At 48.7% G+C, this 27,270-nt stretch overlaps 1 protein-coding gene across 2 annotated transcripts in view; it reads right to left on the minus strand.

The window, feature by feature from the left end:
* scube3 (signal peptide, CUB domain, EGF-like 3) overlaps positions 1-27,270 on the minus strand; it is a 52,054-nt gene that overhangs the window by 14,831 nt on the left and 9,953 nt on the right. The window contains exons 2-7 of one of the 2 annotated variants that reach the window (XM_040194237.2): positions 25,433-25,555; positions 22,806-22,931; positions 15,360-15,494; positions 7,508-7,654; positions 6,343-6,459; positions 2,560-2,607 (exon numbers count right to left, since the gene is read on the minus strand). In XM_040194237.2, the coding sequence (XP_040050171.2) occupies positions 2,560-2,607; positions 6,343-6,459; positions 7,508-7,654; positions 15,360-15,494; positions 22,806-22,931; positions 25,433-25,555 (696 nt within the window). The remainder of the gene's footprint in view (positions 1-2,559; positions 2,608-6,342; positions 6,460-7,507; positions 7,655-15,359; positions 15,495-22,805; positions 22,932-25,432; positions 25,556-27,270) is intronic. The other variant, XM_040194238.2, reaches the window with a different exon arrangement.

Genomic DNA, 27,270 nt, shown 5'->3' on the forward strand with positions numbered 1-27,270 from the left:
CTTTGAAAAAAGGGAGGTAGTCAGTCAAGCCCTGATGGCGGAGGCCTCCTCTCCACACAGTGATACATTTCACTGAGACTTTCATTTTAAGCACCATCACAGAATCAATTTGTCCTCACATCAGGGGAAGACCGGTGTGTGTGTGTGTGTGTGTGTGTGCGTGTGTGTGTGTGCGTGTCGCTTAATAGTTTCTGGCAGCTTTGCAAAAAGCCTCAAACACTTCAGAACGAAACGAATAAACAAAAAAATACGAAAAATACGTCGGGAACATCACTTAAAAGTGGCCGTGATGTTTGTTTTCCGGTAGCATTTGCAAGCTAATGTTAGCGCACCTCACATAGACACGGCCGCGTGACTGACATCGTGGCTTCCAGTCAATACCCCGGTCCCGAGCCCGGGGTTTAGGCTTGATAGCGCTGCGGGTTCACATAATTGCACGGTGTGGGCAGAGACGGTTGGCAGACGAGACGACAGGACGGTGTCGGGACTTGCCTCCGGAGCGCTTACTCAGCCATCTCACCAAACTGTAATGATCATGTGCTACAGAGAGCAAAGAAATACTTCTGACAACATGGTTTTCGTGAAGGCCGGGTAGAGACGCGCTGCTGTGGTATGCGTGTGGGTTTGTGTGCTTTGGAAGAACACCAGCCACGTCTTCAGACCCGCAATTACCGTAAAAACACTGGGCAGACATTTTGTAAATATATTCGGCGGTGTGACGTGCCGGTTGTTTGGTCTGACGCTGGGCCTTCCCGGGGTACGTTTCACACAGGGGGGGGAGGTTGGCGCGAGGGCTGTTTACAAACAGTTTGTCACCGTCCCGCAAACGAAAGACGCCGACGGGTGAGAGGAGAGCGTTTACAAAAAAGAGTTTCTCTCGCCGAGGACACGCGGCTTTGGTGGGAAGAAGAAAAGTAAAAAGTCCTTTGTGATAACAAAAAAAAAAAAAGGGGGATGCAAAATATGTCTCTCGCTGCAAATGTTTCTATTTCTGAGAGAGGAAAAAAACAGAAACTAGGACACGAAATAGTGAAATAGGTCAGAGTGTTGTAGTGTGGCAGGAGGGAAACTCCGTGTGAGTAACTAGTAACTTAAAACATTGTTTCACATCTTACCTTGAGCAGGCTACTCCTCTGAGAACAAGCCTCCTCCCTCAGTGTCTCACGCCGTATAATTTAATCGTAAATCTCTTTGAAGTATCAAGGTCTGATACATCATCGCATTATTTTGAGTTTATTTCTTTTGGCATCTTTGCGATAGCTATTAAAACACAGCTCATTTGTGATGTTTTCAAAATACAAAACTATTTCTCTTCTTTGTTTCAGCCCAAAACTTTCTCCATTGTTCCTTTTAATGGAAGAAAACAAAAGAATTTTGAAAAGAATAGAAGAAACCAGACTGAAATATGACATATTCCCTTGTAATAGATTATTTTGTGTGGTTTAGAGAGATTTCTGGCTTTCTTTCTTCTTTTCTTTGAAGACAGACCCGGACACATTATTGGCTCCCTCCCCAAAGCTAATGAGCCGTGATGATGGCGTTTAGGAACCGTGCATGCTCAATTTGCTTCATTTCACTGGCATCAAGACACAAATAAAACCAAAGCCTTTGGTCTGCATTTAAAAAGCCGATCGCATCTAAATTGATTTTCTACTTTGACCAAAGCTGCGTGCACAAATACATCCATATTCAGTAGAGCAATAAAACGGCAGAAACTTTTATAAGTCAAATATAATTAATATAAGCATACATTCTGCAGATATTTTTGTGAAGTATTCTTAAATTACATAATTGGTTTGATAGTACTAACAAATCAATGTGCAAGCAGCGGTTTACTGTTCTTTCTATACAGAGATTATTGGTTCTAAACCGGGCCCCCCCCCCCCCCCCCCCCACCCCCCACAAGCCCCGACATAAAGCCAAGATGGTTGTTAAATGATGAGTACGGCACGGCTGAAAAAAAAACCTCTCAGTCTTAAAAAACTTCTCTTCATATATATTTTTTACTTTTATCAAAGGTAATATTAGATCATTTTCCCCCTTTAGGCGTTAAATGTATTAACATGAAACAGGGCAGCAGTTATATCATAATGAGTCAGAAACGTTGGTAGCCGCTCATTTATTCTTTTCAAATGTGGTTCACCCGTGTCTTTATTTGAAAAGCGGTCGATGGGGTGAAAAGTAGATAAAGTAGCATTATATGGAAACATTTAAATACCTCAAAACTGTGCCCAAGTACGATACTTAATCAAATGACAGACTGGCCGCGCAGGAAGACGAACTCGTCGTCCCTCCTGCCTCAACTTCGCTCACAGCGCGCGGCCGTGTTTTGAAAAGGTGCGGCTGGACGCGAGCAGCGGGTTGTTATTGAGAGAGCATTCACAGAAGGAAGAGGAAGGTAGGGGAGCGGGGGGGTCAGAGGTCAAGGGTCAGAAGGATGATGCCCCTGAGGAGAGGTGCCTGCTAAGGTCGGCTTCCTCTACTACTTCCCACACCCACAGACCCCCCCCCCCCCCCCCCCTACCATGGAGAGGAGGAGCCAGAGGAGCGCATATTTACCATTGGGGAACAGCTGTGGGGCTGCCTGGGACTGGACACTCCTCTCCCCTGCATGCACGCGCACACCCACACACACGCACACAGTGTAGAAACACCACTTTAGTCCTCGTGCACTTGAACGCACGCAGCAGTTACGTAAATCACGAGCATGTGACAGGGACTAATCCGGTGTGATTTACAGCATATCCACCCCCCCCCTACAGTGAATTATTAGTGCGACCTCCGTCCCCCACTGAAGAGGCGCCTTTGGCGGTTTGCTGCAGGTGTCTTCCCCTTTTTCTCTGAGATTCTTTCTCAGATTTGGGGTAAATACAACAGGGAGGAACCTGGCAAACTTAAAATGGGATAAAGGGATTTTTATCTCTGCCTTGTACCACAGACTGATGAGGGGAACGAAGAAGAAGTGTCATTTGGTCATGTGAAGCAGCATTATCATACGAGAGAATGACATTATGTTACTTGCAACAACCGAGCAAACAGCAGTGATTATTTTCCTAACAAGAAATTGTTTTTAATGGATCCTCGAATAAAATGAAACAGGGTGACATCTCAAGGATAAAAGTGTTACCTCGCCACATGCAATCATGCAAATTGAATATCCCACGCGGAGCAGAAAACAACAGTTGTGCTGCCGGTGTGTGAGATGAGGCCTTTTCTGGTTAGCGTGAGCGCCGCCAGCCTCGACAGACAGAGCGAGTGGAGGTTAGTGCTGCAAGCTGAGAGACAGGGACAGCCAGAGTCGTGTCTGCGCTTTATGGTTTCTTTTATGGACAGATCGTTTCAGAACTAATGTTGTTTGGCTGTGGCCCGGGCGTACACTTTATGTGCAGTCGTTAAAAAGCTATTTGTCTTTTGTTGTTTATGTCCGTTACGACTTTTAATTGATCGGATTTTTTTTATTTTTTTATCTACAGGCCAAATTCACGGGAATCCCCTTTTCTGCAGAGCTCTTTCTTTACACAGGATACGGCCGGGATGACGGATTGAGCCCTGAAGCACTTACCATGCAAAATGGAAACAGCAGTCAGAGCCATCATGCGTTTCTAGCACTATTATAACTACCTTACAAACGATGTGTTTCAGAATAAATCAATCCCTGTAAACAAAGCACGTCTTTAGGCCTTTAGGCGGTCAGGACGACCGATTCAGAGCTCTTGTGAGGTGCCGGCTGAGGAAGCAGATGCTCAACTCTGAGAGCAACAGGTAAACGCCACAAAGCGTGCACATCCACAGTTGGACCAACGCGTCACCGCCCCAACATGCAGCAAAGAGGACAGAGGATTGCGAGGAACATCTGAACACACCGGCATGAATGCACAGACCACCCGAAATGAGAGCACGGCGTGTTTATGTCCCAGGCATGTGCGTGTGGACTGCGTGTGTTTACATGCATGTGATGCATGCATGCTGGATATGTACCGGTTGTGTGGCTGTTTGTATAACTCTCTGTGCACGTCCGCATCTGCCTGCTATTTGTGAGTGTTTATGATTTGCTGTGCAAACAGCGTAAACGCTTCCACGTGCCGGTCTCCCCTTCGTGATGCCACCTGAACTTACGTCGCGCACAACGAGTTACTTTGTTGCATTTAGTTAATTTCAGTCAAATTCGAACTTTACAGTTTGTTTAGGCAAATTGAAGAAATACGTCAAAGTGTGTGCGTGTGTGCTCATGTGTGAAAACACAATGTGCCATCCGTAAAGGCTCAGCTGACATAAAACTGTCACCTGCCGTATGCCGGGTGTGAACAAAGGTGGGAGGATAAAGAACCAACACTTCCAAACAGAGCAGCAGCTGGTGTTTCATTTTAAAAATCAGACCCACGCCTGGGTGAGGAGAACGACCCCAGAATGAATGAAAATGTGTCAAAAATGAACATCCCACAAGACGAACGGATAGATAGAACGGGGAAGCCACGGCAGACGGAAAGAGCCCAGCAGACTGGCGACGAAGCCGCAGACGAGGCAGGAGCCGCTCTTGTAACGGCGCCATGTTCGTTTTGAATTAAGTACGCAGAAACCCCATCAATCCTGAATGTTACTGAATCAAAATCAATTCTGAGGGTAAACGGGAGTGTGTTTTCCTTTTGTTGCGGTTGCTATGGATACCCATTGAACTCTACGCACCACTTACTGGTAAAGAATGCGTTGGCTGAGGGGCAATTATCACGATGTGCCACAAAGACAGCGCCGACAAAAACAGAAAAAAACAGAGACAAGAGACCTTTTTCTCATTGGTGATATTCAAGAAACTCAATTCCCGATTATAATATGATTTCTTTGACCCAAAAGCAAAAAAAAATGTTTAAGGTCTAGAACTAATTAAAAAAGTAATTTCCTTCTGCAAAGCAGAGGTAATGTCACTTCTCTTTGCTGCAGGGACATTATTATTACATTCAAACCGAGCACACCAACTGGAAATATGAGTGTACACTTGTGCAGCTCCTAAAGTGCTGCGAAAAGAAAGGATTCTTTCAAATAGCTTTTCATGGTTGAAACCCTACACAGCCACAGTCGCAGCGCGCGGCGGCACCCGCCGAAGGTCTTCCAAAGCCGGTGTCACTCACTCGCCCGCCAGCGGCTCACTTTGGCAGCGTGTTTGTTTTATTGAAGTTTTATTAACTAACAGAGTGTCTGGGAGACGGAGCGCCCCCCCCCCCCCCCGAGTCGACCGCAGAGCGGCGCCCCCCTCCACCTCCGTAACGCGGGAAATCAGAGATTTTAACTGGCTTCCGCCTGCTTCCTAATCACCAAACGTGCATTCGCTCCGCCCCCGGGAATAAGACGGCCCGGCTAAAACGTATAATTTGGTTGTGGTCAATTTTGTGGGAGCCCCCTCCCGCCCACGCCCCCCTCCATCTCTGGCCTCGCAGGGTGGAGCAATAACGACAGGATGGCTGACCAGACCTTGGCACGGGTCTGGCTCTCATCAGGGCTGCGGTAATAGAGGGAATCCAGAAGCATCGAGCTAATCAGCCGCTGCCCAAACCGAACCCAAAACTTAACAGCCACTGAAACCACCTCCCCAGTCCGCCATGCTTATTCTATCACCATGTTTGTCTCCCCCGACAGAGAAAAAAGCACGCGTGGAGCCGGTTTAAATGGGTGCGTAGTGCCTGCGGACTACTGACCACACTCCGGCTGAGTCGGCGGATACTTTGAAGACCTGTCTGCGGTAATGGCCAGTACTACGTTTACACCCAACGAACATCGTTGTTAACGCTCCTCCACTGTCGATGGACTGTCAGAACCCGATCCCTGCTGGTTTATTAGGACTGTGCTTTGGCTCTACGGGCCCCACCTGATTGGAAACTGCCCTTCAGAACGGTTCAATACAGCCGAGTGGCCGAATGATTTTTGCTCAACTCAACGCCACTGAGGCAAACACTGATAAATAATGCCGGTGGAAGGTTAGGGCAGGTGAGCGAGTTAATCCCCACCGGGGCGCAGCGGAGGCACTGACCCGCGAGGGCTAATGGAAGGTGTGCGTCTGACTGCATGGCTGAGAAGGAAGCGGAGAGGGATGGCGGTTTGGAGGAAGAGGAGGAGGAGGAAGAGGAAAAAGGAAAGCCAAAGCAGATGCAGGGGCTGAGAGGTTACTGGAGCAGCAGCAGAGGGGAAAGCACAGTGGGTGGTAGCCTTTTGTCCTTGTGTGTCACGGATCAATAGCTGCTGTAACAAGGCCCGTTTCTACACTTATCACAATAAACCTCATTTCGTCGGGGGGGAGTTAACCGTCGCGTGGATCTCGCCCGGGCGAAGCGGTATCGGGAGGAGGCGACTCACCTACACAAGTCTTTCCATCGCTGTGCAGGACAAACTTCATGTGGCACAAACACTTGGGGCCGTGGTCCGTCTCCTCGCAGATGTGCTGGCAACCCCCGTTACCGTAGTTACATGTCACTATCAAAGAGCACAGGTCATTAACATAAACCGCACACACACACACACACACACACACACACATGCACAGTGAGGGGACGGAGAGGGCCGTGGCATGCGACAGCTTCAGCTACCACACTCATGCATGGGCCATATGTTCTGGAACATAATCGTCGGAAGCTCATTGTGTCCTTCGGAGGGCCTCAAGGTGAAGCTTCCCTCTGCAGAGAATTATCACAGACGCACACAAGCCAAGCGGTTCTCCGTGAACACTGGACCGGTTTAAGAAGAATGTCGACTCCCTTGGTTAGAGTTTATGAAAAAGTTACTTGCAGGTCAATATCAGCGTAATGAGGCTGCATTCAATAACACACAGAATGGGAAAAATCTTTGCAGTGAACAGCTTTCTTTTATACATTTCTTACGGACCCGGTCCAGGCTTCTGCTTTCATTACGCGTCTTTAAGCGACGGTACATTTGTGTACCGGCACCTCTAACACACCTGTGATGACAGAGTGAAAAAGAGCACGAGCCAGCAGAGGCTCCCAGCGCCATCCTGTCTCCACCCTACCATCCCAGCGCCTTTTGCCCTTTTCCTGGGCTGTCAGAAAAAAGAAGAAAAAAAAAAAAATCCTATAGAATAACACTTCTCCAATCCTTATCCAAACACAGACAAATCCCCCATCAGCCGCGGCCCCGGCTCTGACAGGAGGATCTCCGTTGCACAGCAACAGGAAGTGTGCGCTGTCCGTCAGCGCCGTCCCCTTCGGGTAACCTCCACGCTCGCCCTGCTTGTGTAAATGATCGCCCCTCATTTGATAAACACCTTTTTCTTCACGAGCACTATCCGGGAGATCGGTCCCCGCATGGTAATGTAACTGAAGTGTCAGCAGCCTACGTTGAATCTGTTGGAAGGCATTTATGGAATGAGTACAATTATCTATCGTCATTACCTTTTCACGAGGAGATTATAAATCCTCCTTCTGGTGTGTTTCCCTGTGTGTGTGTGTGTGTGTGTGTGTGTGTGTCTTCTCAGAGGGGAACTATGCTTCAGGTTGACACGACTTACATTTGCAGTCCTTCATGTTACGCGTGAGCTGGAATCCGGGTCGACACTCGCAGGCGATGCCCCCCTTCTGGGTCTCTCTGCAGATGTGCGCACAGCCGTGGTTCTTGTCCATGCAAGTGGGTCCCTCCTTCGAGCCGTCCGGTTGCGCTGCGAAAGAAGCGCGCAAGGAGAGAAAGAGAGTCTGTCTGTTAACGGTCTTCACAGATGACGAAACCGTTTGCGGAGCCAAAAGATTATTGGGCAAAACTCTGGAGTTTGGTTGTAAATGAGATGTAAGGAAGCTTATTTGAAGAGAAGAAATGCTCGAATGCTCGTCAGGCGTCCTGACCCGGAGTCACATATATGCCTACTGCTGGTGACTGACATGCCCGGTGCCCCTTCACAAAGACTGCAGCACTTGTCGGAACACGCTCACGCAGTTCAGGCCGTAAGAAGAAGGCTTCCTACTGAAAGGATAAACCTCCCAGCAGGAGCTGATCCCGTAGACCTGTAATTCTATTCGAGGTAATCCCCCCATAAAGGAAAGAAAGGAGGAACACGCTGGAAAAAAAATAAATAAACTCCTTCGTTAAATTCTCCCAGAAGAGACTCAGATCAAAGGGGGATTGTGGTGCAGTGAGGGGTCAGCGCTCATGTTCATCACGTCTGAAGCGATTCGGTAAAAACGCGTTGAACCTCTAAAAACACAGTAGGAGACATCATAGAAGAAAAGCCTTTTAAAAAAAGCATGGGATCCTTCATTTCTGCGTGGTGTACAAATGCTTTGTGAAGACCGACAACAGACACCTGGCACGAGGGTCCACCACTCGAGACCCCCGCGGCGTGAATTATTACACAATACGACTGCAATGCTCCTGATGCTGGGCTCATTCGTTGTGAAACAGCTCAGCGGCTCATTAAAACCCAAACAGATCTCTCCTCGCTTCCCTCCGTCCCGCCGAGCAGGAAGACGTCTCCGTTAAGGTCTCATTGAATCTGTTGTCAATGGAAGGGGTGTTTGGAGGTCCAATTCTTTTATTTCCTATGAATGTAAGCATTTGCATTTGCAAGTGTACACTTGGCAAGGAGCATGCGGCCTCGTTGGGCCAGTCTTGGGGGGCGCGTGCCGTCGTACAGTCTCTGCGTAGACGGTCTCCCCGTACCCATTGATGCCATTTTAACCGTCATGAATGTAGAACGTGGCAGAAGAAAAAGAAAGTTCTGTTTGAGACGGCATCCAGAGGACGCCTCCTGGAACTAGTTGTTCACAGCCTTGAAATCAAATGGTTGAACTGGATGCACTTTCTTTGCATTGACTCAGCTTTCCTCGATCAACACGGAAGCATTTATTGCTTCGATCAAGCTGCTCATTCACAGCGAGGTACGTGGATCTTTAAGCAGGATGTGGAATTCAGTTGTCCTCTTCCTCAGGTTTGTGTCCATCTACAGAGGCTTGCATTTGCAGATAAGTAACCCCCAAAGACTAAAGATTACTTACTACGGTTGCACGTCCCAAAACTCCATTCACTCCACCATTATCTTTATGTAGCCCTGTTCCTTCCAATGCTGAAGAGCCATCCATCAAAAACGGACCGGGGCCAGAACCTGGGTCCTTCGTCTCTCTGAGGACCAATAAAAGCCAAAGTGTTGACACAATGACGCTTTCCCCCAGTTCTCCAGTGTGCGGCTCCTTCTAACTGGCTGCCGAAGGCCTCCAGTTTTTATCATTACCAAATAATGAGAAGCAGAAAGAAAAACATCCTTCCATAAAGAGGTGGATGGGAAAGTGAAGGAGAGGGAAAAAGTAAATACTAGATCACATGTGCCCCCGATCCACTAAAACAAGTGACCCATAAAACACAACTATATGTAGAAACTAATAAAAGCTATTACAGCTTTACAGGCACAGACCTGGACAGGAAATAGACCCCAAAGTCTTGGAATGGAGAGGCAGCGTTTTTAGATAGCGAGCTACCAGAGTGGATGTGAGTTTTCACACAGCTCAACACCGACAGGCGTCATCAAAACTGCTGCACTGCTGGTGAAAAGGGAACACTTCAATCAAAGCAAGAAAACAAGTGGGAGTGTTCCATCTGCAAAGGAGCCACCGCTTTATCCTCACCGGGAGAGGTCGTGACCTCTGCACCCCACACTAAGAGCTCAGCCGGAAACCAATAAATCCTGCTTTTTTCTTTGTCCCGTTTGCTCTGTAGTAGCCCGTGTGTTAAAGAAAGTTTGGCATTTAGAGAAATACTGCTTTCTTGAGAGAGTCAAATGAAAAGGTTGCTATGCTATGCTACGCTTATAGCTAACATACCTTAAGCATAAAAGGTTTTAACATCACAGGTGAAAGTGAACCAACGCGAACATGGGAACTCCAGCTACAAAGCCGACGCACAAGACCCCCGAACAAAAGGTCCAAGGAGGCCGCGGGTTCTTCAGCGCAGCGCCGCGAGCTCTCGACCCTGAGAAGCGCGACTGAAACAATTGGGCTGAAGTAGCGGGAGGCATGCCGAGGGTTTATGGTCTGCTCTGAGGGCTCGGGCCAGAGAGACCAGAGGGCTCGCGGCCCGCGCTGAGACGCTGACATACGTGAGACGCCCCCCCCCCTCTTGTTGGAGAGCATCAAGAAGCCGGTGTTGGCGCGTTACAAATTGAAAAGAAGGGGCCTTAGCGTGGAGCCACCACACTGTTAAAGCAGCATTCCTTCCTCTTAGATAATGGGCCCTTAAAAGCTTTAATGGGGAGGATAAAAACGTCAGTTGTGAGAAAAGCAGAATGGCGAAGGAGCTGCGCCGGGTTGCGCCGAGTCGAGCTGAGCTGCGACGCAGATGGCCGGAGAGAGCGACTCTCCCCCGACGTCCACGGAGAGAATCCACCCGAGTGCCACCGTCTCCGGCTCCTCAAGGCTGCTTGTTTCACTCCCTTTTTCCTCACAGAGGAAAGCGGAGGATGGAGACGACAGCAGAGAGGGACTAATGTCACTAATGCCGAAGAACGAAGCACACACGAGTAGCGTACGCTCCACAAAGCATACATCTCCAATCGGTTTGAACTGGCGTAGAGGCGAGCGTGATGCTGCCGGCTAAACGGACAGAATATATGTGCGCGGCGTTGACACGCGGGTGCGTTTTGCATAATGCATGCGGGTTGTGCGCGTCTGCCCATCTGTGTCACAGACAGTTGTGCAGCACCTGCTGGGGACGTGCCACTCCTCGCCTTCACTCCTCCTCTCATTCCATCAAGGTCACCCCCCCCCTCTCCGGCCGCCGCCTCCTCGCGTGGTCCCCGAGGACAGACCAGGCAGCACGGCTCTCCTTGCGAAGACGCACAATAGCTGCAGTGTGCGTTACAGAGGCACGTTCTCTGCCAAATCAAAAAAGGGGAAAAGGCCGCCGGAGAAGGCGGGCGTCTCGGCCCGGCCGTCTGGTGGAAGCCAAGTTTTGGTGGAAAAACCCCGCTGGCTGTCGGGGCCGGCGCGCGGCGGCGCGGCGTGCTGGGCTCGCCAGCTCAGTGCCGGCCTTCAACAAACCCGCGAGCGAAAAAAGGGATGCGCGTCTCAAAATGAGGTAGACGGAATTCAGTGGCCAGGCAGCCAACGTTTGCTAAAGGCACTGATGTATATTTGGTCAAGGGGGGAGGAGGAGGGAGAGGGAGGGGGGAGAGGGGGAGGGGGGGGGGCAGGGTAGAGTCTGGGAAGATAATGTAGAAGAGAGAAGGAGGCAAAGTAAGAATAGAACACATGATGGGAGGACAAAGAAAGACAAGCAGAGAGAGCGAAATGTCTTCATCTCCGCTGCTGGACTGACGGGAGACACTTAGGGGACAGCGCTCCCTTCGCTCCCCGCAGAAAAGGAAAAGAGCCTGGTTTTACGGATGGGCTGCAGAGCAATGGAGCAGCGACTTCTGCACTTGTAAAAACAGTTCCGCGGCCAAATGCGCAGAGCGGCCGGCCTGCTGAGAAGCAACCGGGGGGGAATGTGCAAGAACCTTTTCAGCTGCAGCACAAGACCATAAATAACCAGCTACACGCACACAAGTAGCCATAAACTTGAGTTATGAGTATTAACATTGCATCATTACAGTGATGGAGCTCTGCCCTTGAGCAGCGCATTACTTTGCGGAATTAAAATGTGCTCGCAGAGGACGACAACAACAACAACAACAACAGAAATAAACCCTTTGAAACAGGGTTCAATGGCTCCGTTTGTGATTTCATACGGGAGGAATGTGACGAAAAGGACGAGCGCAGCAAACCCAGAATGTTTATTATGGATTCGGAACACATTTATTGGAAAGCTCAACGCGCCGCTGCAGTTCTGGTCAGCACAGAAAACACATTCCCTGAAATGGACGCGTAACGGCCGGCATCAAAACGGCAATTCCGAAATGCGTCCGACTGGGCCTCCGGCGGGAATAAATGAAAACGGGAGCACAGAGGGGGAAGCGAATGGGAGCTGTGAGCACGGGGGAAGAGTTTTTCTTTGATTTCCTGGAAATACTTGTGCTTCAATGCACCGGCGACGTGGGTGTGAACTTTCAGACAGATTGCTGCTCTTCCACACAAAGGCGGCCTCTCCTGCGCCGCGGTGATTCCCGCTGGGACGGGAACTCGACTTTTGTTCAAATCTGTACCAATCGTGGGACTTCCGGTTCCGACTTCCTGCCGGTTCAACTTGTTGCCGAAAATTCAAATTTCAATCATATTTAGTGCGTTTTGAGCTGAGGACAATACGCCTGCACGCAAGAAATCCAATATGCGACTTATAGAAGAGCCCATCAGTGCACACTCAGGGTAATTGCCCGGGCCGGATGAGGCACAGGACTAGAAATATGGACGTGTGGGTTGACTGAGCTCGGATTTCCAGTGTTCGCAATGAGCTGGATCCCGTCTCATGCACACAGACTGCGTCCCTGTTATCCTCCTATGTAAAAGAGACAATAAATCAAGCGCACAGCAGCGGAACCCTTCTGGGCCTAAACGTCATTCCTGTCAACCGCTAAGCACCTTGGCTGGCCTTTCAAAAGGCTTTATTTCCTGACGGGGGGAAATGTTTGGGGAGAAAAAAAAATGAACTGTTACATTTTGGCCCGGCTAGACGAGGGAGCCTTTATTCGGGGCCGGAGTTATCCCTGCTCAGGGAGGTGGGCGGCGGCGGCGGGAGGTGGCGGGGGGGGGGAAGGTCAGGTCTAATAAGAGACAGGCCAGCAGAAGCCTCGTCATTAGCTGGGAGGCTGGCAGACCCCCGCCGCCTAATTGGCAAAGAACTCACCGCTAACAAGGGCTGCCTACCAGCGGGGGGACACAGGCCGTTAGCGACGCGCCCCCCCCCCCTCCTCCCCCCAGTTCGCAGGCGGAACTCGACGGAGCGGCGCGGGGAACACCTGAACCGTTAACAGGGAAAAGAAATGGAAAGCCCAAAGTGTTTTTAATGGGAACAATAATGCTCATGAGCTAACGGCACCCCAGGCGCCGCTCTTTAAGAGGGCGCCTTCGCAGGACGGATGGAGCTGCATTCGAAGCCGCTGGGCAGGGAGATTAGATCAGTTTTAATTTTCTCAATGCCCCCCCCCCCACCCCCAAGAGCAACTTGTCCAAATTCTTTTCCAGCGAGCACGCAGAGTGATATTTGCAGCAATTCTGCGGGGTTATTGTCCAATACCTCGGCGAGTCACTTCCTCGCCACTTCCATTTTCCCCTCACGCACACGTTGCTGTAATAAGAGTAGTAATAATAAGCAGATGAGTAGTTGTTCTGCATGTACGTCTTTCAAAAATAATGAAACGATGAGCGGCTGAGAGAGGGAAGTTAGAAGATTTACGGCAGCTTTAATCTCTTGTCCAAATGGGTCTCATCTGGAGGCAATGAAGACACATTTAATATGGAAATGGAGGATTAACAGGAACTGAGGGCATTTATCAAGAAAGGCAGATGAAAGAGTGAAGGAGAGACAGGGTGGTTGAGGGGGCGGGGAAGTTGGCGAGACTGGACCGGGGCTCAGTCTGCCTCTGACCGATATAGCAGGAGTCCTTTGAAACACAAGAACCTGCTTTTCACTCAAATAACACTGCGTTTATGAAACGTAAACATTGACGGTTTGAGGCCAGACTGATCTCATAAAGCGGAGCTCCAGGATCCTCGGCCTGCCGTCCGGGGGGGGAAGGGGGGTCGCGGCCTAACGACTCCCAGCACGAGCGCCTATCGTACAAAAGAGGAGGACGGAGATGAAGAGACACGTGACGGACAAGCTGTCAGGGCTTGGTGGGCTGCTGCAGACCCCAGGAAGCAGGAGATCCTCAACGCGGTAACGGCCCCGAGGGGCGGAGCCCAGAAACCTGTGGAGGGCTGAATAATTACTCCTTGAATAAATGCGTCCTGTGCAGTGGTTTGTCTGCTTATAAAAGTCTACTATTATTATTATAATTAGCAGGGAGGTCACGATCCTCCAAATCCACAATTGTTTAGACTATGGCATATTATGACCTCAATATGTTATATATATGTTATAACAATATATTCACACGAGGATCCACTTTCGGTGCACTTGATACAGTGCGACATATTTTCAGACCATCGGGGTTTCACAGCGACGTGCTGTTGGAACAATTTGCAGACCACGTTTAAAAAAAAGGGGGCAAATAATGTCATCATTTCTTCGGTACCGCCCGGCTCCAGACAGTAGCTCTCGGCAGAAAGAGACACTCCGTATCCTAGCAACGGCAGCTCTCGGTTGCCGGCCAACCGCTGCCACTGACCTGGCCGATGACCTGCGTTTTTAACATCGGGAAAGTACACTGCAGTAGTATTGTTTGGAAGAATTGTCGGTTTGCTTTTAGTTTGTTCATATAATGATGATAAGACCCATCGGGAAAAACAGCTCTTAAGTGATTCACCAAAAATGTCTTTGGCACTACGAATGGAAAGGCTGAAACTAAAACAATATACAACAGTCCAAATGAAAGAGGACAACAAATAGACTCCGTACATCCACTGCTTTTGTGAGAAATTGCTCTCGTCATTACACAATTAAAACCCCCCTAAGGTTCAGATCCTGACATGGCAGCCATTGATATATGAATGTATGTGTGTGTGTGAATGGCTGAATGTTGACACGTAGTGCAGAGAACATTTAATTAGTCTGAACAATAGAACAGCTCTATATAAAGCCACGTCTAAAACCTCTGTGCTCTCGAAATTCTCCATTGTCGGCTACAAGACAAAATGCACCAAAAGAGATATTTTCCTGACAGCCTGAGTCGCTTTGGCTCACGTACAGTGATGACGTTGTAATTGTCTGCATATCCACAGTCTGTTGAGTCTCAGAGCAGGAATGCTCCATAAACAAGAGGTGTGTCTGCCCCCCGGGCGACACCTTTAATTGTTTTCTCTGCTCACAATCCCCCGTAGGCCCCTCTCATACCACCGATACCTTAAAATGCTGCCAGGCGCGAGAAGGGTTCAATTTGAAAGGGTGGGAGAAAAAACAAGAAAATATTTATTCCCTATCTTCTTTCTTTTTCCCCTTAAACTGGAGACACCACCCATTGCTCACTGGTCACTAAACCCTGCAGAGTCCGATCCGGTTCGCTGTTTAAATCTGCACAACTCATCAAAATGACCTTTGCCAGGCAGCTAATATTTACAGTTTGCATAAAGATTGAACGTCCAACTGTTATTTAAACTAAGGTCAACGAAAGAGCTTTCCCAGAAGAATATCCGACCTCAAATGTTTCATCAACACCTATTTTCCATAAAGCATCTGTGTGTGTGTGTGTGTGTGTGTGTGTGTGTGTGTGTGTGTGTGTGTGTGTGTGTGTGTGTGTGTGTGTGTGTGTGTGTGTGTGTGTGTGTGTGTGTGTGTGAGAGATTAACCTTTGGGCCGTTGGATACACGTGTGCTGGTTGTCACTCAGGAGGAATCCTTCTCTGCAGCGGCACTCGTAGCTGCCCATCATGTTGACACAAATCTGCTGGCATCCGCCGTTGCCTTCTGAGCACTCGTCCACGTCTGCCAGGAGACAGACAGGCATGAGACAAAGTGAGTAAGACAGAACAGATACTGCACAGATTATTGTCTGAAGGTTGTCTGGGATCAAATATTAACACCTTGCACGGAAAAGTAACAAAAGGGATTTGTTCACCAAAGATCGAACCAACAGGGCTTAATGTGTTCTGAAGTTGCCTTTGACAGTATAGGTTTTATATTTAGGTTATATCATATTGTCATAGTGCATTAATGTGTAAGCAGAATTTAATGGATGCAGTTGGGGAGGAGAAAATTAGATAGTAGTAAAAGTAATAATATAATAATAATATTATGTAAATGTAGTAGTTTGTAAAGTTAGGTATCTGTTTGAAATGTAGTGTAGAAATAGAACATGTAAAATTTGAGAAGGAAATGACCTCAAATGTTGTAATTAAAGTATGATACTAAAAAATGCCGCCATTGAATATGCAGACAAAAAAAATAAATCCTCATTACATTTTGACAGAAAACACTCAAGTTAAAAAAAAGTCATTTGTCTTCTGTCTTTGTAGAAATTCTCTTTTTGGTAAGATTAGAAATGACTCACTTAAAAAAAAAAAATCAAAGAATGAGAACAAATGTTCCACAGAAGGAGAACACGAAGAAGAGTTTGGATATGATGCAAAGCCAGAGGAGCTCTCAATGCTTATCGGACACACTGAAAACCTCCAACTGTGCAGCACTAAGCCGGAAAAAATGCACATGCAGCAAAATCTCCAGGCGAGTGGGGAACCTGATCCACCCGGCCCAGAGAGTACCTGCTGATGACGAGTGTCTGTCAGCCCCGTGACGGGAGGAATGCAGGCAGAGGGACGGAGGAGGTGTGGGGGGGGGGGGGGGGAAGAGGGAGGAGCGAGTATGAGACGCCGCTGATTTCTTTTCCACCCATAATGAATCGTGCACTTCGAGCTGTTCTCTCCCAAACGGCACAAAAAGCAGGTCGTCAACAAATGAGCAGTGCTGGAACATTTAGAAGCACATTTCTTTATTTATCAATATGATGCATCTTGCACCATGTGAAATTTTAAAATGCATCTCGTCAGTCCGCCGGGCTGCAGAGCGCCTCCCTCCCCCTGCTCCCCCCCTCCTCCCCCCTCGCCTCTGCGTGACTGTCCTCTGGAGGTGACTCTTCCCCCGGAGACCCCGCGCTCCGTCCCTCACGCCCCACCGCGCTGGAACATCATCCACCCCTCTGCTCAACGCATCAATGATCTGCTGAGTACACAAGGCTTTTTTTATTGTATTTTTTTAATAAAGCGTCATGCGAAACTAATTTACTGTCTATTTGTCCAGTCCGAGAAGGCCTCTAGATTAAGTTTCCTTTCTGGGGAATTCTCAGCCCGGCAGAGTTTGAAATTAAACTTCACTCCGTCCTCTTCTTTGTTCCAATCCCCCACACACACACACACACATAGAAAAACGCAAGGACAACGCATAGACACACACACACACACACACACACACACACACACACACACATGCGGGCCGCGCCATGGCGCCTGGCAAGACGGAAACCTAACGGTTGGACTTCATATCATAGGACGGAGCGTTTAGGAAAATAAAAAGCTTCGGTCCGGCCGCACGGCCTCGACTGCCCGTCATGAAAGTGAGAGAAGACCTTAAAGCTGACGAAAGCCCCCCAACAACCCACAGCTGCCCCTTTACAGATAAACTGTTAAGCCAGACTCGTACGGAAAAAACATCCTAACACACACAGAAAGTTTCCTTCTCTCTCTCCCACACACACACACACACACACACACACACACACACCAAAATACAAAAGGCCACGTGAATGCAACAGAACAGCCGGCCCCGGAGGGTCCGGGGGCGATTCTCTCCCCATACCTACAGCCCATCAATGAAGGTTTAATTTCCTGGTTCCTTCATCCCTCCAAATGAGGCGTCGCCTGTCAGGAGATCTCTCCTGTTTAAATAGCTCCCATAATTGCCTGTGTTGTGTGCTGGGCAAGGCCGGCGTCCAAAGCAAATATTTCCAGATTTCCAGCCGGTAAGGGGGCTTCTGGCGCGGCCCGAGCAAAGTGCTCGCGCTATTTGGTCTTAACATTTTTTTTTTTTGTCTTTTGAGAGAACGGGGGGGGGGTACGAAACGTCTCAAACACATTAAAAGGGCCGCCTCGCGCTTGTGAGGAATGAGACTCGTCCCTGCACCGTCCGCAAGTCACTCGAGGAGACGGAGGGAACGGGAGGGTTCAAACGGAGAGCGATTAAGAGATTGGTTGTGTTTGCGCAGGCCGTGTCCGCTGGTTTCTCAGATAGCCTTGACTGTATATATAACATTTGGCCTGGCGCGAAGCTTTAGTCATGTAAACACGGCGGTCGCCTTGCAGAAACTCCCAAACTCTTATTTCCGAGGAACACTCGACTGTTTTGCAACCTTTTTGAAGCTCGATTTACTGCCGAGAGGAGAGGGGGGGGGTCGAGACGTGAAAAACTACCGCTGTCTGTCATCAAAGCCGTCCCTGCGTCCGTCCCGCCAGGCCGCGTCAGACAGAAGTGTCTCTGTGGTCCAGACGGACCAGAGACGAGGAGGTGAGTGGACGGACACGCCGGCCTCTCTGGGCAGTCGGAGAGGCACACACGCTTTTAATAAGGCAGAAAACGGGAGCCATGTGCGGCGGGGGCAGCTGGTGGACGGCGGGAGTCGGCCACGTCGCCCCCCCGGGCCCGATGAACATGGGCGCCCCGCTTTGGCTTTCCGACTCGAGCGGCTCGTTCGCAGCCAGCGCCAATTAAAGCGAGATCCCCTCTTATTTTAAAACAGGGTTACGGGATTTCCTCTTTCTCTCGGTGGCTACCGAGAGTTCAATGACGCGGCGCATTCCTTCCCTCAGCGAGGTGCCAGGTTTGAACCTGGCCCGGAGGAAGGGGGGGGTTTGGAGGTTGGGTGTGCGTGTGTGGGGTGGGGGGGGGGGGGCAACTGAGTTCACAGACGCTGAAACTGGATTTCGTGCTAACAGACATCCAGCCTGAGTGTGACACACATCACACGACTTATATTTGATTAATCAAATAAGTGACAATAGGGGAGAAGTGACTGAATTGGTCGTCTGTGTTTGGACGTGAGTGTGAATGGTTGTTTGGGTTGCTGGGGTTGCTGGGATTGACTACGCACGCCCTCGCCCGCAACCCTCCAAACACGGACCCACCCAAAACATGCTCTGTTTGCTGCAGCATTGAATTCTTAAATCAGCAGGTATGGATCAGCTTTATGCGATCATATAAACAAAACTTGTTACATGTAATCAGCTTGGATTGAATTCAGACTTTTTGGGCGTTTTTGGACCCGTCTCCCAGGTAACCAGAAATGGTAAATAAGCACATGGTTGGATTCCAAATGCAATCTCTCACCGAGTTATTTCCTAAAATGAAAAACAAACTAGGAGCCAAGATCACGCTAAGGAAGCGTTTCTCCGTTCCTCTAAGTAAGTCTGGAAGTATTTTAAAAGCAAAAACTCCGGATAAGTGTCAGCTTTGTACCGAGGAGACGACGGGAGGCGCACAGTCTGCTTCATCCCCGAACCCAATCTCTGGCTTGACTTTCCCCCAAAGCCCCGCCAGACGCCTCAGCTGGAATTGTTCATTTCATGGTGGATGGGACCGAACAATCCTGAGAGAAGCAAGAGAGTCTGTGTGTGTGTGTGTGTGTGTGTGTGTGTGTGTGTGTGTGTGTGTGTGTGTGATGATTCACTCTTCAGGAGCAAGCTAATGCACCGATCTGAAATCCGTCCTTCATCTCATCACCCCTGAACTGCGGAGAGAGACTCTCTTGTCCAAACTCGATCCGAGCACGTCACGGCAATCAACGTGACTGCTAACTGGGGGGGTATTTGCATCAAGTGAGGAGGGGGTGCGTCCATCCTTTCAGACTAGAGCCAAATGTTTCTTGCACAAGTGAAGTGTGAGGACGTTATCTACCCCCCCCGCCTCCCCCCCCCACACACGCACACCCCCTCCCTGCCCGGGAAGAGTAGCCAACGCAGTTAAAAGGGATCCATTTAAGAGCCCTGCCGAGGCTGTGGAGCAAAATCAGCGTGACGCTCTTTGATGACTTCTTTTTCCCATCAGCACCTGGTCAATAATACATCACTCTGAAGCCTCCTGTTTGATTAGTCAACCCTGCAACACGATCCCACGGGACCACGAGAGCAGCGGGGCAGGCGCGGCCGAGCCGGCGCTCGGAGACCTTGTGGTGGATTACGGATGAAGCTTTTCCGTCAAAAAGATTGAGGGGGAAAAAAAACAACGTTACAATCCAATTAGCGAAACGGCAAAGCGTGTGAACGGACGCGATTGTTAACCGCGGGGCCACAAGAGGCCCTTTCAGAGCCGTAATGACATCGCTTTTGTGTTGTAGATCATTTTTACGTCTTTGGGGAAGGTTAAAGTAAAAGGGCATTCATTTCCCTACAGATTGCGCAGGGAATTGAGCACGACGGAATCAATACAAACCAAATCAGTGTTGGTCAATAGAAAACCCCCCCAAAAATCTGTTCTCTTGACTTACACAGCAGAGCATGATGTAAAGGAGTAAACGTGCAACGGTAGAAGCGTATTCCTTTCACAGCGCTTCTCCGTCGAACATCCGTCCCCTTCATTCCTCCCGGTGAGTCACACCAGGCCGAACACGAGTCTTCTCATTTTACAGGCAGCATAAGAAAACATCTTCATTTTAATTCCAGGTCGAGGTGGAGCGTTGTGATTAGTGGTTGTGGAGGAGGGGAGTATTTGCGCAGATGCTTCTGGAGAGAGTTTACCAAAATAGTCACAATAAGAGGGTATGTGGGTGCCTGTAGGACCTCAACCAAAACGCATGGGTCATAAATGTGGGGACGGTGGTGCTACAGTGGGGAGCTAATAGCCTTTCTGCATCTGCTTTTCATTCTAAAGAGGATGTGTGTTTTGGATTAAATAGACATTGATTCCTCTGTTTTTCCTAAGACTCAAGGAATCCTTCACAGCCGCGAAGGAGGTGAGGTGATTAAATATCATCAGCCGGATAATAGTCGCGCCAGCTATAAAAGATGTAATCAAGTTCCTAAAAGCCTGGCCTCCTCTCTTCGGGCGTGATTGCAGCGCGTACAATAGCTCGCCGTGAGGTAAATTATACACAGAGTGACATCTCACTCGGCACAGACAGAAGCAGCGTGCTGTGATATTGCATTGCTTCCACCTTGCTGACTCCCTGACATCTTTCTGGGATTTGGGGCGGTCAGAGGAGAAGAAACAAAAAAAAAAAAAGAAGAAAAGCGGAGCACCCCGGATGAGGCGGACTTGAGGCCGGCGTTCTGCTTCACGCACCGCCGCCTTCTGCCACCTCGCGATGTCATTATGCCGCCAACACATCCAATTACAAGCAGCGGCGTGACGCGCGCCCTGCGGCCGGCAGACAGAGGAGACCTCGGCAGGGACTCACAAACACACACACACACACACACACACTGATGCCTACTGGCTATAAGGACAGCCGAGGGCTGAGATCAGGGAGTCACGGACACCGCCGAGAGTTCACGCGGCGACGGAACCACGGAAAGCAGCTGAGATGAAACAAAGTCCCTCGAGCTCCTAGGAGAAACAACATGGGGGGGGGTGGTGGGCTGAACTTTTGAGGATCGGGTGGTCGTCTCCTCCCCTGCAGCCTCGGGCACATCTGGTCTGTGAGGGTTGGGAGGGCCTGACCTCGTCTGGGAACCAGCTGCTGAGGCTCCTCACTCCTCAGGGGCCGACGGGGCTAATCTTTTTTTCCTCGGGGGCCAAAAGGAGCTTAGACCTGGAAGCGGAAGCCGGGGCCTTAAACATGAAACCCGTCCTCTCCTCTCTTGTGTTTGTGCAGAGGATTATTGCCTTTAGCAGAGCAGAGCGGAGGCCTTAGAAGGAGTTAAATTCTTGAGAAAAGATGCTTTTAGAGTCCGTTAGAGTCCGTTAAGGTCCCACGGCAAGAGTTGGATTTGTACTTGACAGCTACACAGGCATCGATGGGGATTGCTGCTGTTTGTCTTGCTTGGATTAAAAAAAAAACACTGAGTCACTTAATGAATCATTCGATCAACATCTACACAGGAATATGAGATGATTCCTGAGTCAGCTATCAAACAAACTCTCTGCACTCTTGCTTACAGGTCTAAGGGAATAAATAAAACGGGGGGAAACAAACTTTGATTGTGGGCATTTCCCTGTGAGAGCGTATATCAAAGTGACCAACGGATCTGTCTCCGTTTGATGCAACGGCAGCAGCCACACAACAATAAATCGCAATTACACAGCTGCACGCAAGGCGGGAGCTGATCCACGGCACGGCAAATGATCCACGCACAACTGAATGCCGTTGCCCAATGGCTCGGAAAATAGCTCTGCTCCACGCCGCAGATACGAGCGCATGAAGGAGGCAGACACGGAGGGACAGAGAGACAAATACAGTCAGAGAGAATCTGAGACGTGAGCGCGGCAGCAAGTCCCAGCAGGTTTATTAGCAATCTATGAGAGGAGTGGATTTTTTTTTGTTTTTTGTTGACGTTGCACTTTTTAATCCCTGCGATTAATGCAGTCCGTCCAGGAAACCCGCATGAGCGCGTTGCCCCGTGTGCCCACATGTGAAAGCTCCCTCCCAGCGAATCGCTGTTAAGTGCCGATAAGATGTTCTGTCATCACTTCACCTCAATGAGGAGAAATCCGCCGCTGCCGGTGGCCGCTTGCTCACAGCTGCTATGAGGGTCAGCCGGCTTTCGCTATCAAGTGTCAGAGAATGCGGCTTTTTCTGAGGAGCAGCGGGGTCCGACTTTCACAACAAAACAAAGGAATGCAGGGCGGGGAGACGGGGGAGAAGCAACAAGGCAGAAAGATGGCATGAGGGGGGGGGATTAGTTTTCTGCCTGCAGTTTGTAACCTTTTTGTTAAGTGTAATATGTTCTCAGAGAGGTTAATATGAACGCGGCACGGGTGAAATATTAAACCATGGGAAAGTACGGCTGTGCTGACGGGTCACTCGGAGCTCTCAGCTCAGGGTCAAGCACTCCATAAATTCACTACTTTTGGTCAGATTATAGTGAAAACACAATTGGAAACTACCTGCTAAATAAAAGCTAATAGAAGCAACATATGTCACCATCCGTGATGTCAGAAGAACTGCAACCACGTGGCTTCAGTCAGCCTTCAGAGTTTGAAATATGAAGTTCGCTTTAATTCAGCTGTAAAAGATTTATGTAAAACTATTAGTTTAGCACACATACCGTGTTGAGTGCACACACACACACACACACACTCACACACACTCACCTAGACAATTGTGCCCATCGTGTGCCAAGCGGAAGCCGTCATAGCATGTGCACCTGTAATTTCCTGGGATGTTGATGCACTCGTGGACGCAGCCTCCGTTGTATTCAGTTGCACACTCGTCAACATCTGCAGAGAAGATGCGAAAGAGACAATCGAGATCAGGATGCACATGATCCACGTGGTGAACACAACATTTCTCTCTGTTGAATGTAAAGCTGCAGCCAGTTAGCTTGGATTAGCGTTACGATATTATACTATCACCCTAATCTGCATCTCTGCAAGAAAGAATATTTATCACAATGTTAAAAACAGTCATCTAGGGGCAGAGTGCAGTTAGGCCGTTTGGTACAGTAGAGACAATTAAAGTGATCTCTTCTGCTTCATTCGACTGTCGCAAGAGCTCTTACTAGGGAAACGTGGATGAAGTGACATCTGCAGCAATTAGTTGGTTCACCTGTTGCTGATCCAACCAGTGTGAACGCCACAGCTTAGCTGATAACAACAGTCTAAACAACGCATGCAGATTGCACAGATTTTATATCATGTTTAATATTTTAAAATGTCACCGGTTTTATGCCAATGCTTTTTCTCTTTGGAGCTTTATTGATGGCAGAATGCAAATGCATTTTTAGCAGAATGGGGCACTAACAGCTTTCTACTAAGAAACAGAGATTGATGTCAGCTGCTATAAAAAAAACGTCCATTTATAGATATAGTAAAAATAGAGATGTGAGGGGGAGATGTAATTGTATGCGATTGTACGTCATCAGGAACAAATCTCCATTAGGTAACGACATCATCGACATTACAAGCTGACTGGTAGACCAATACGGCATAAGAGGCTGATATTGAGCATTGATGGAACCCTAAATTCCATCACTTCCAGCAGCTAAAACTGAAGAAACGTGACGCACAGACAAGAGCAGGAGGATGAAGAGCGGCTGCAGATCGGTGTGACAGCCTGAGAGAAGTTGTCTGTTGCGGTTACGCTGACGGTCGAGGGACGCCGTGCCGAGGAGACCCGGACAAGGTGGAGTAAGAACACAACGCACTTGCAGTCGGCACTTACTGGCCCATTCAGGGCCGAGGAGCCCGGTCGCTCGGCTCCTCTGTGAGGCCGTCCCGCTCAGGGGTTTAATTGGACTTGACAGCAGAGGGCTGGAACTGAAACAAGGAAGCGCTCTTCTGCTCCTCCTGCTCCTCCTGCTCACATCTCTGCCTCTCCCCGATCACGGCACTCAATCCAACGCCAGAAACACCCGCCACATGCAAACAATGGGATTTTTCTCTAGTTGCTGGGAATTTGTTTGTCACGAGTCCGTCCGCACGATTTACAGTCCAGGACTTATTTCATGTTAAAAAGATAAAGATGTCAGAAAAACAATACAACTTAAAATTTAATTAAATGCAAAATTGTAATGGAACTCTGACAACTGCATGTTTTGAGTGGCCATTGAGGTTCATTGTCATGTTTTGTCCCCTGAGGAGGGCACAGAAAAGTTAATAATGATTTGTGTTGAAGCGGCCCACAATTATAGATTAAAACATGAATTAAATGAAAATAAATGAGTTTGTTGATTGGTTCCACATGACTTCAGTCTGAGCTTGCTATAAGTTCACGCTAGCCAGTCAAAGAGCCCTTCAATGTGTGTTTTCAGCCTCAAGGTTCATATCGTCATCTGCTTTCAGACATTTGAACAACATAATGAACCTGCATCCTTGTGCCCCTGAAGATAAAAACTCGTGCTTCAACTCCCCCTTAGACCTTAAGAGCCGATGCTTCATGTTGAATTGAAGCTGTCGTTGAAGCTAAAAATAGATTTATCATAAAAGAGAGCCGCACAAAGTCTGAGTTGTTCTGTTGCACGGCTCCATTCAACGGGCTCCTCGAACGTCAGGTACTGAATCGTTTTGTAAAAACGCCTCGTCTCCACGAGCGTTGCTTTTGAATCGTGCAGCTCGGGCTCATCGGCCTTGAGGAGCCACCCGCTGACCTTCACTGCAGTGGAAACCCAAACTAGCACATATTTGTACAATTGATTCAATAAAGCAAACTTTTACGACGCACAGGCAGGAGGCCATGAAAAACACTCGGTCGAGAAAATGAAAGGATAATAATAGTACGGCAAAAAAAGAAATGACATTGTGAAATATAGTTTTGTAATAACACTAATAAAAAGCGGTGCACTATAATGATCCGGAGGCTTCGAGCACATACTGGGACAGGCTGGGAAAACAGAAAACAGACCGGTGTCCGACAGCCTCTGGAAATATCCCCGACTGCTCGGCAGGGCCTCCGACCGCCGCTTCAGCCCGTTTCTTCATTCTCTCCCCTCCGCGTGCAGGAAACTCACTGCTTCATTTCATCTGGTCACAAAGGAGCACTCTGCACCTGGCGCCCCCCCCCCCACCCCCTCTCCCTCCCTCCCTCCCTCCCTCCCTCCTTCAGGAGAGTCTTAAAGCTAATGAGTTCTGTTGAGTGAGACAGAAGGCCTTATCAATCCTGTCACCGGCCCCGAGGGGGCGCGGGAGGGGGGGGGGGGGGTTGGATAAGGAGAATCAACATGAGAAAAGTTCCTTTCACTTCCATGTCGGAATGAGCACATGATTCGGTTAAAGACAGTTACCTTCGCAGTGTTTGCCGTCCCCTTTGTAGCCCGACTTGCAGATGCACTTGTATGACTTCAGGGTGTTCTGGCAGATGGCGTCGATGCTGCAGTTGTCAAGCGCCTCGGCACACTCGTCCACATCTGTACAGGGAGAAAGACGGAGGGGGGGGGAGGGGGGGGGGGGGGGGGGGGCGTGAGTGGACGGAGCTGAAATATTCTTGTCGATTGCGACACGATGACGTCCATGCGATCGCTTGTAGGAGATTTCACCACTCAGAGGAAATGACAAGCAACGAAGTAGATAGCAATCATGTTTCCATAGTTGTTAAGTCAAGCTTGGCCAAATTGTTTTTTTAAAAGCAAGAACAGATTATTATGTTACAATATCAGACAAACTGGAACAAAAAGGTCGCGACATTCTGACAGAATAATAAAAGCCTGAATAAGAATTCCATTGAAAACAATTCGTTAAAGCAATACAGTTGTGTGGCCCATGATGATGCTGACTATTATTTATAATAATAATAAAATTTGTCATAATTAGGTTGTATTATTATCATTGCTATAATTCTACAGCAATCAAGACTGAAAATCTTTTGGCAATGGTGTAAGTTGCAGGTATCAAAAATGAATCGAACACACGGGATGTTGGATCCCTTTTGCTCGACTCGTTGTCATAACATATAAAAAGATAACCGTTGTAAAACTGCTGGATTGAGTTTGAATGCTAAAAGAAGAGAATGTGAAAAGATAAGAATGTAAATGGATTCAACCAGAAGCGTGATCAGGTTTTGCCTCACGGAGGCCCTAATCCCACCAAATCCCAGTTAACTAGCCCAGGTGTTTAGGATTACCCCCCCGCACACAGGGGAAGGGCAGCTTAACAAGGTTTACATAGCTTCCAATACCCACTCTTATCACAAGCCCACTGCAGGAGCTGGCTGATCCCACCGGGAAATGACCTGCGACCTAAACCCCTGAGCGCAGCACATTGCCCCAATCTGCCTGTTCCTTTTTGGGACGGTGACGGCGCAGAACGCACAAAACTCGCTTTAAAAGTCTGCGTCACAGCGTTGGGCACAAATAGTTGGAACAGCAACGCTGGCGATGCTCCGGAAAAGGAGACCCGGCAGATCCACAGTAAGGTCTTCGGAGGGTTGCAGGGAAACTTGTTGATCGTGTGGACGAAGGAAGTCGCATCACTTTAGTGATTGGGTTGTTCATCTAATGGATCTATTCATGTTGCTTATGCAATACTTCAGATTAAAAAAGGTCATTGTGATCAGGCTCCAATCTGAGGGAAACATGTAACTTGCTGGTGGCTCAAGAGGAAAAGTTAAGAGATCAGTAGGATTCATCCGATATCTATTTGATCTAAATCTATAATCTAGTACGGACCAAAGTGGCAGCAAGCGTAACAAGCCGACACCACCATCCTGAGCCAAGCTACATCTCCCTAAATAGTATTATTATTAGGTGAGTCAAAATAATAATGATAATAGTCGAAACGGCTGAGACGGTCGTGGCTCCTCTCATGCCAAGTTTCCATCGAGCCATTTTAGGCTAAGAGCTCCTGAAGCCCTGCATCAAGTCACACAATGCCAGAACAATGTAGATTCTCCTCGAGGAGCAGCCCGGGTCTTTTCTCCTCGCAGACTGACTTCCAGGAGGAGGAGAGGCCGTGGGAGGAGCAGAGGAGGCATCAATCACAACAAAACATCGCTCTTATTGTCACGCTCTTAGTGCCAAATCTCTGTAGTAATTCATATTCGTTACGACAGAATCCCTCTTTTCATCTTGTTGTTAATGTTCCCGTATGGAGCGATCAGTTCTCTCCATCTCACCAGTCTGCCAGT

The sequence above is a fragment of the Gasterosteus aculeatus genome, chromosome 2 (genome assembly GCF_964276395.1).
Source record: "Gasterosteus aculeatus chromosome 2, fGasAcu3.hap1.1, whole genome shotgun sequence".
Taxonomy (NCBI): domain Eukaryota; kingdom Metazoa; phylum Chordata; class Actinopteri; order Perciformes; family Gasterosteidae; genus Gasterosteus; species Gasterosteus aculeatus.